The following is a 10,000-nucleotide window of genomic DNA, read 5'->3' as shown; positions in this document are numbered from 1 at the left end:
CCACTGATGAATGTACATAATCCTGAAATAATAATATGCAGCTTATATATAGTTGCATACCAAGAAGGTAAATTTACCAAATCTTAAAAATGGTTCTTCCTCTGAATAGCAGTCATGATAAAGCTATTGTTCCTAGAGAAAGAAAGAGATCAGCTGGCTCACCCAGTGTGTGTTATGGTTCCATGCCAAACCAGCAGAAACCAATATAGGTGGCCAGGCAAAGACAAGAGGTGTGAGGGCTGCGCTGCTCGACCAGTGAGCAACCACCACTCCTCCAGCTCCTCCATCTACTCCACTCACCACACCACTGTACACATTACTCACACCAGCTTCTGGCCACCTGTGGATATATAAATAAATTACTTTTATAAACAAATTACTTTCTAATGCTTACTATATGTGCAGTATATAATCAGAAAGGAGTCTATGCATCTATATATGTATACCTATGTTTATTCATTTTCAAATATCATATACTGTGACATTTATTCATGTCTGATTATACTAAACCATTCCTTACTAAAAATTTCACAAAGTCAAAGTGTATTATTAAATTATAAAAACAGTCAAATTGTATTATTATTTTATAAAAGACATTTTCAGCTTGAACACTAATCAAGAAATGTTTAGATTTTGAAAATGCTAGGAGTGAACCCTTTACATTAAGGATGATAATTTTTTTTTTTTTCAAATCTGTAAGCTAATAGCACTACCACAAAATTCTTATACGATCTGAAACTTACCCACTTAAACTACTCCACGCTGCAGTACCTGGGCAAACAGCCAACGGGCGTCCATTCTCTAGTGCGAGCTGAACTCCACGTGAAAAATCATAGTCAGCCTGCAGTTCATCATAAGCATTAGTTAATTCAACTTATATACTTTACCTTCAATATAATCTTCAATTTCTAGAGTAAATAATTTTCTATAATCATATTGTTTAAAAAAAAATCTTGACAAAGGCATATAGTAAAAGTCCAAGATTTACAGAGCATAGAAGTTTATAGTAAACCATTTTGTCTGAATATGGACATTTTGTGTAAACTGTCATAGCAAAACCAACCTGGAAGCCATATTCTACGAGAATAGTAGTTGGCGGAAGGCACGCTAATTCCCGGCTCTTATTGTGGAATACATTGGCACAAACTAAGAGCACAGCTGATGGAGCCAGACCCAGCTGCGTCCAGGGGGACATGCGGATAAAGGAAAGACCAGGCTCGGGTGAAGCAGCTGTACTGGCATCAGCTAGCAGCGAGGTCAACCTGGGGCCAATATGAACATAGCTGCAAAAAAAAGACATGCACAATTTGTAAACAAAGAAACCAATTTTACATATCTACAGATAGACAGATATATAGATAGATAGAATATAGAAAGAACAGATAGATAGAAGATAAAAGGAACAGAGAAACAGAAAGATAGATACAGACATACATATGTAGATATATAGAGACTAATAGATAAACTGGTGTATAAATAATATACATATATATTAATCATTCTGCTAAACCATTGCTTAAACCAAATACCAAAACCAAAGACAAAGAAATATTTCTATTACCGAGCTGAAGGGAAGTGAGTGAGTGTTGCACTAACTATAGCTGTGATGGCACTAAGTTGTCCTGTAGGTACTGAACCCTCTACATCAAAGGCTGGTACCAAAGTAATACCACGATCCTTGCAGTAACGGTCTAATGACACAACCTCACTGTGGAGAAAAACTGGATTAATTATCTTCAGAATAAGTTATAAGAACCAATATCCCTTAGTAATGCAATATTAAATATCGCATGAATTCTACAAAAGAATATCATTGATTGCTTTCAAGAACTATCACACATGATCTCAAAAGCCTAGTTCAAACACTGCATAAAAAAAAAAAAAAAAGTATATTCTACAACAATTTACCAATATCAGTTATATATAACACAAATAAACAAAGCCATACCTTGGAGAATAAGGTAAACTGCAGGCAACTGGTGAGACACGCATTAATAGATGTAACTGATTCATCTTTATAGCAAGAAGAGAGTCTACTATTTGACATAACCGCTCCTGAAAAATAAAATTAATATCTAGACTCAATAGCTGGAATATTTCTATGAGAAATAAGTAACAGACAAAATATATAACAATCTCTGTGTGAGTGTATAAAAAATTAGACATAATTTTAAATATATAAACCTGATACTGCATCTTACAAATATGAATTTATTTTTAATAACTAATCTACACCCAACATTAGTCTCAACAAAGCATACAAAACTGCTCCTTAACTTACTAATGTTGGAACTCTAGCATGAGGTGCAACATCAAGCATAAAACCCCGGTGTGGCAGAGAGGGACTGTCAGTGATGACTAGTGGTGGAACAACCCCTTTCTCGTTGCCCTCTCCACCCAGACGACACACCCGTAGCAACTGAACGAGGGTTACTAGGGCATTGTGAAGGCTATCTACTGATCCACAAACCATCTTTACCTGGAATAAATCAAAGTAAATTTACTGTATGTTTTCTTTTTCTGTTCACATGTCATCAAATGAATTTTATTTATTAAAAAGACTGTTTTTTGCTCTACAAGGCAGACACTTGGACTTGGCCTTTAAAAAATCAGTAAGGAATAATTGACTCTGATTCATATAATAACACCAGCTGAGTGCTCTTACTTTATTATCCAGTATAGTGAGTGTGTATTGATGAGGATGAGCTGTGAGAGCATCATCAACCACACATGTGAATGTATGAGAGCTTGGGGGGTCTCTCGCACCAACAACAGCTCCAAGGCTGACATGACAACCCACTTCTTCCAACCAGCATTTATGTATATCCCAAACATCTACAATTCTGTAAATAAAAAGATCACATATTCTAAAACCACATCCATTCCTTTAACAAAATGAGGACATTGCCAATGAGTGACATCCAACACAATATCTCCAGTATAACTGGTGATCACTGAAAAGAAGAGACACACTTACCTATGCACAGGTACTGCTCCAGATAACACTGCTAATGTGGCATGTGTTGGGGGTGACCAACTGGGGCCTGTGAGCTCAGTGATACGACGAGGTTGGGGCCACAGCAAATGAAGGGAATTATGGGTAACCAAAGGCCGAGGAGGGGCTGTAATTTGTGTGGATGCCAGGCGCTCACAAACCTGCAAATGGATTACTACTAAGTAATTATCTATATTATCAACATTTGTTTACCTTTCTGCAGTACAATAGCAACAATCTGAAATATCTATAACTTCTGATATAATGAAGAGGAAAACGAAAATCAAATAACTTACAACAACTTAACTTAAACCTTGTTTCAAACATAATAATGAAACTTTAGGTCATTAGGCATTACAAATTTTTCACTTAAATGAAGAAAATATCAACCTGTATGTGCCAAGTATTACTAATCACGCTATCCTCAGTGGCATAAATGGAGGAGAGAGTACTTGCCTCAACTAGCTGCTGCTTTTGCACCAAAAGACATAATGAAACTCAATACTACACTATTCCAAAAGAGCAGTACTTAATAATGAAACCTTTCCTAATAAGAGTTATTGACTATCTTCATGAAGTACAGTTACTTATCATGATACTTTACTTAAAAGTCTTAAATTACTAGTTGAGGAGTTATGGCAAGTATAAGGTGAGCATAATTATAATTGTGCCCAGCCTGGGGTGATTACCATGCTTAAACACACTCCAGTGCACAAGGATTAAAAAGTATTGTTGAAATAAACAAACAAACAAATAAATAACCCTCACACACACACACACAAACACACACACACACCCACACCCACACCCACACCCACACCCACACCCACACCCACACCCACACCCACACCCACCCACACACACACACACACACACACACACACACACACACACACACACACACAGAGTCAAAGAATACATACACCTTATCAAGCTTGAAACCCTTAGTCACCTGTTCCATGCGAGGACTGAGTTCCAAGGACGAAGAGGACTGCAAAGGAGAGCGAGGTTGTGGAGTTCCAACTGAGGTCTTTCTTTGTGTTGCATCCCCTCCATTGATGGCATCGACCCCCGTCATTACACTGTCAGCACCCATGCTCACTAATGATTCCAAAGAACCATTTGCTCCTCGGGACGAAATGAGGTCTGGAAATCACCAAACAATTATTAAAGCATAAAATATGAAATCAATCATAGGTTAAAAAATCTATATAACTCTTAGCCATATATCCAAGAAAACTAAAACAACAAAGTTAGGGTTTTGCCTCTCATATCATTGTCTGTCCCTACGAGAGAGATTCACTGCCCTTAACAAACTCACCCCGATCTCCCAATGAACGACGGGCTATTAAGGGTGAAACACTGCCATTTGTTGTAGCATTACTGTGCGCTGGTTTACTCTCAATAGCAGCAGCATGTTGTTGCATGAGCTCCTGGAGCTGGATCTTTCTTGAAGCCATCTCAAAAGGTGTTTTCCCTTTATGCCGTCTGTAAGTAGTTTAGAAGTCTTTTGAGGACATAAAAAATAAATAACAGACTATGTGTTTTCCCAAGAATTTCGATAGAAAAGGCATATTCTTCTAAAAACTGAAATTTGTTATATAGCAGAAATTTGACAGCCAAACACACAACACATCTACCTTAGCCCAGTCTCACCCTTTGTAACACTGAATATGGGGATTAGCATCATTGTCAAGAAGGATTCTCACAATCTCCTCATTGCCTCGTGCAACAGCATCATGAAGGGGGGTGGCACCATCGCTGTTGGCAGCATTGACATCTGCACCACGGGCTAAATTGAGGATACGAATGTAACCGTCATTACTGGCAACTCAAAAAAGAGCAGCTGAGTTACAATATGCATATATTTAATATTAACCATTAACTAGCACAGTCTTATTATTAAATGTCATTACTGTCAGTGATTTTAAGATAGATTCTGAATTCTGTTTCATTATTTGAGATACTGTTTGCAATTCCATCTGTCTTGTCTTGTTTTCCTTCACTGGTTTACATATTGAGCTTTTGCCTATAAAAAAAACTGCTCCTTCTCAACCAAGGCAAATAATAAAACTTAACAATTCACCAAACTGTTCTAGAGAGACAGTATATAATAACTTACAGTATATAATACATTGTCATATGATGAGTAAAATTTGAGCAAAAATACCACCATTATGCCAAGCCAGATTCACCACACCTGAACAATTGCAGCATTTAGGGGCTAAATAATTTTCAATATACTGTCAAGCTAATGCCTCTGATACATATAAAAAGAAGGCTGTGTTAGCTGACTCACATATTTTCAGAAATTATCTGAGAAGTTTGCAAATGCACATGCTTACAAAGCCCCTGTTTCTACATGCTCAGTAATTACCAAGATATACAAATAATAATGACACTAACAATAATAATTAACTAAATAATATGTAAGCCAACAGGGATGCTATCACCAACAGGTGTAAAGTACCTAGGTCACTCACTCTAATGCAGTGAAAAGGTAACAAAAATATAAAGCTAATAATAATAACACCACAAATATAAATACAAAGCAAAAAGGATTAATGGCCAAAAATCTATATAAAAAAAAGCATAGTTAACATTACCTAAAAGGCAGGTAAGTGTGTCGATGTCAGCAAAGGAGGCAGCCCAGTGTAGGGGAGTGTTGCGGCTTAGTGGATTATCGTGGGAGTTGATGCTAAGGCCCGCTGCAACCAGCTGACACACACGGCCTACACTACAACCATAACATATTACATTACAACCCCTTACAGGCAAGACAGTCTATAATAATATGCATTTTTTTCTTCTCTAATAGTCTAAAGTCTATGTCTCTTACCTCAAGCAAATGTATTCATATTCCTATGTTAAATTATAAAAATATAGATAAAGAATGTAAACTGTAAATATATTCATATCTTCATGAATTACGATCTATAAATATACCAAACATTCAAAAGCGCTTACACTTGTAGCAATGAACACCTGCATATCTATACCACCTGTGCATAAACTCGACATACATTCATGCACACTGTTCCTCTATGTTAACAACCAAAGAACTGTTACAACTACTAATTTATATTGCTTATAACAGTACAAGAAACCTAAAGAATATATACTGATACTTCCAAAGGTCTCTATCTCTTCTACATTCACACTCATTAACTTTTCATACAAGTAGTCCCAATTACCACAAAAATTGCTAATCAAACATAGTCATAAATAAAAAAAACAATTAATTGTTGGGGAATTCACACAAAATATCACATCGTTCTTACTCTGACTGAGCCGTTGCTCGTAGAAGCTCTTCCGTGAAGATAGCGATGATGGGGGGGGTAGGGGCTAGTTGCAGAGGGGTGTTTCCATCATTATCTTGGATTCCTGGATCAGCACCTGCAGCTAACAATGCTCTCACGATATCACCGCGGCCAAGCTGCAAGTGAGGATTTAGTTTTAGTTACATGTCTGCAGGTGTGCATGTCCACATATAACTAGAGAAGGGAGGGGGAAAGGATTACACATCTGCAGATGTGAAATGTCTGAATTTTATAGCTTTTTTTATTCCCTTCACCTTTATGCATAAATGAATGTGATGTGTTGGAATACCACAAAACTTGTTAGATATTTACAAAACAGTAATCATTCAAGTTTTCTGATAACTAAAACTACATTACCTTAGTGGCCATGTGTAGAAACGTTCCATCTTCTGTTGCAAGGGAATTTATCAACTGTTTTCGTTCTTCTTCACCTCCACCATAACCTAAAGATTAGGAAAATTACATATGTTACACTTTAATATTCTTATTATTAATTATCTTCTCTATATTACAGAAACTGATTAAAAAAAAAAATTAAAACATTCTCTCTACAGCTTAAGAAATGAAAAATATATATTGATCTAACTTCTTAAACTTTGACTCAAAATCTATGAAAAAAGAACATAATTGCAGTTATACTGTTCATTATGAATGTGAGGCCCTGGTCTAATTACTTATAAATATTTGATGCATTACAGAATCTAATGTAGACTCCAATCTCTGGTATCATTTAAACTTGAACCCTAGGTGTCATTAGTGTTAAATACTTTCAATCCTATTACACTATTTTGCTTTTTAATTATAAAAATAAATAAATAAATAAATAACTTTTAATCCCACAACTCTATATTCATTGAATTCACATATACTTTACTCCCTTGGATGCAAGGCATTAAAGACTGTGATACATTTAATACTTCATAAGGATTAAATGCTATTAGCAAGAGTCCGAAGTCGGACAAAGTGCACTTTTGTAGAAGCAGAAAAATTGCTTTACCAAGAGCAAGAAATTTTGACATCATGTGTAGGCATTTATTTAAAGGCTAAATGGCTTTACAGATATATACATAAACAAAAGTTTTACAGACCAAAATAAGCAAGTGAGCAGACAAATAAGTTTATGATAATACTAGCATATACAGATAAACATAGAACTCACAGGTTTCACAAGCATCTAGCAACTTCCTGAAGATATCAGTTCGCCCTGCCTTGACAGCTTCTTTCAGACTGTCAACAGCATCCAACAATGCTGGTGGCACATGAACCTCACCCATAGCTATCTGTAATCTCCTGAAAAAATATTTATGATAAGTAAGTACATAGAAAACCACTAAGAACAAGATTTGTGCATGTTACTTTCATATTTTCATGGATTTCATTAATAATGATATTCTAATTTCAAACTAAGAAACTAATACTCCTACAGATAGTATTTACACAAGAATTCATAATTCATTAACACATCTTGATGACACGGGCACTGAAAACCTTTTCTTTATCTCTTCTCTAAAGAAATGCTTAATATATCAACTTTTATAATCAATGTTGCTATAGTGAGTGAAAGAGTTAGAATATCAGATTAAATAATGAAGATTACATATCTACCAAACAATAACATATCTGACAGTTTTAAAGCTACAAAGATAACATTCACTCATCAGTATTTAACATTTTCCACAAAAGATCAAACCATCTTCTATAATCAAACTTTACAAGGTCTTAGATTCAGTACAGTCTACTTTCTGTGGGGTATACTCTAAAAAGAGGGCCTACATGTTTACGTATGTTTACCAGTACATCATGATACTGTAAATGCTATATGGACTACATCAGTTACCATATTAGATTAATGTCTCTAAAGTCTTAGAAAGTATATAATATACATTATACAAGAACTATAAAAAAAATAACAATAATAAATAATGTCAACAGCTAAACAAAGCTCCAACAACAATAATAAAGTGTATTAAGTATCTGTACATTTCACGTAACATTTTTCACATATATGCATAAAACAACCAATTCTATCCAAATGAAGTTGGAATTTGGATATTTTCTCTCTAAACAGTGTAAAGGAAAACACCCATCAATTCCCACCTCAGTAAAACACTCAGTTTATAAAATTGTTTGGAAGTAAGCCTATATTTGAGCAACTGGGAAGTCTAATTATCATATCCACATAATGGAAAATGATGTCATTTAGAGACAGAGAGAAATAAAAATAGCAATGACAATAAAGCATTCAACAACCTACATTCTAAACAGTGATTTAAATTTCCCACTGAGAAATTAAAATTAAAAACCAATGGCAAGGTGGTAGAATATTATAATATACAACACAACTCTACCCTGAATAAAGTCATAGGTGTATTCTTTTGGGAAAACTGTAATCTTATATGATCATGTTGTCTATTAAGGAACATATTTCTTGTGTGTGTATGATTCACTCTGGTGGGGGATAAAAAAAATATTCCAAGATCTAACCTGCCAATGTATAACTTTTTTTTTTTTTTTTTTTTTTTTTAACGGTAGGTTCATACATTATTAGCCATTCCCCAGCACCAATGGCATAAGGGCTACATTAACTGTAAGGTTTAGTATGTGTCACATGTGGTCCTCAATTGAAGAATTGCCAATAGGAATCCTGAAAGAGGAGGCAACAGCTTTGAAATTCATTAGGACTATACCTTCAGGTTTGAGCAGAAGACCAACAGAAAACAAAAAAATGCTTAATAAATATTCCCAAATGTGCACATAAAGTTACTAATGAAAGGTAATGACCATAACATAAAAGAACAAGATTAGTTATAACAAATAAACAGCAGAAAGTAAAGAATGGACATAAGTACTTATTAAATCTCATGAACCTATATCTGCACAGGATGGCCAAGCAATGCTTTAGATTCTTTGTTTCAAACTCCAGCAAAGGCCAACAATCTCCATCATGTATATTCTGACAAAAAAAGGCTACATTTCCTGATACATGAAATAATCCGGACAGGCAAAATAGTAATGTTAGAAATAAAGAAAACAGGTCTTGATAAATACCTCGCTCAGAATAGGTCTAATGGGGTCTGGGAATGCAGCCCTTGGTAGGGAAGTACAGTGATCTGGGAGGGTATGGGAGCAAAACCCCAGATTAGCAAGGATTTTGGTTCATATAGCAATGTTTGTGGATTCCCAGGCATGCCCCCAAGGTTGTTGGATGGTGCAATAAGGACTTGGTCTCAGAAGTTTACAGTTACTTTGTAAACAGTTACAAATACTTCCACTTATTTCCTGTCTGTCCAACACTCCCTCCTGCCATACATACGTGGAGGATTCTTTGTTCTCCTAGGTGGGGGTTGGGGAGCAGCAGCCCCCCAGCATCTCAGTGGGTAAAGGCCCCTGCATTCTGCAGTATGCTGAGGCATCTTCATTAAGTTACTATATTGTTGTTAGTTTACCCTGCAATTGCCCTGGTATTTTCATACCCTTTTCTGCTATTGGGGCCAAGAATGTGGGGATTTGGGGAGGTTCCACGACACAGTTCCTTCATATATGTGTAAAAGAAGTTGAGAGGAATACATTGATACAAAATCATCATAACTGATTATGTGAAGGTATTATGAAAAATTACTCATAATTCTGTTAAGCAGTATAGTGAGGTATCTTCATAAAGTTATGTTATTGTTAGTTTACCCCG

General features: G+C 35.6%; 1 protein-coding gene across 2 annotated transcripts in view; it reads right to left on the bottom strand.

Annotated features, from left to right (window-relative positions):
• Nucleotides 1-10,000, bottom strand: part of LOC119578901 — a 14,775-nt gene that overhangs the window by 3,984 nt on the left and 791 nt on the right. The window contains exons 2-17 of one of the 2 annotated variants that reach the window (XM_037926568.1): nt 7,475-7,605; nt 6,673-6,758; nt 6,277-6,431; nt 5,602-5,732; nt 4,652-4,787; nt 4,317-4,483; nt 3,948-4,141; nt 2,978-3,156; nt 2,666-2,843; nt 2,282-2,479; nt 1,949-2,055; nt 1,562-1,708; nt 1,064-1,283; nt 744-841; nt 163-340; nt 1-22 (exon numbers count right to left, since the gene is read on the bottom strand). The exon at nt 1-22 is cut by the window's left edge and continues 224 nt beyond it. In XM_037926568.1, the coding sequence (XP_037782496.1) occupies nt 1-22; nt 163-340; nt 744-841; nt 1,064-1,283; nt 1,562-1,708; nt 1,949-2,055; nt 2,282-2,479; nt 2,666-2,843; nt 2,978-3,156; nt 3,948-4,141; nt 4,317-4,483; nt 4,652-4,787; nt 5,602-5,732; nt 6,277-6,431; nt 6,673-6,758; nt 7,475-7,589 (2,311 nt within the window). In that variant the 5' untranslated portion in view covers nt 7,590-7,605. Of the gene's footprint in view, nt 23-162; nt 341-743; nt 842-1,063; nt 1,284-1,561; nt 1,709-1,948; nt 2,056-2,281; nt 2,480-2,665; nt 2,844-2,977; nt 3,157-3,947; nt 4,142-4,316; nt 4,484-4,635; nt 4,788-5,601; nt 5,733-6,276; nt 6,432-6,672; nt 6,759-7,474; nt 7,606-10,000 lie in introns of those variants that run through there. The other variant, XM_037926569.1, reaches the window with a different exon arrangement.

This window comes from Penaeus monodon, chromosome 11, assembly GCF_015228065.2.
Source record: "Penaeus monodon isolate SGIC_2016 chromosome 11, NSTDA_Pmon_1, whole genome shotgun sequence".
Classification (NCBI taxonomy): Eukaryota; Metazoa; Arthropoda; class Malacostraca; order Decapoda; family Penaeidae; genus Penaeus; species Penaeus monodon.
Note: the sequence above shows the minus strand (reverse complement) of the source record. Positions and strands in the feature narration are given on the sequence as shown.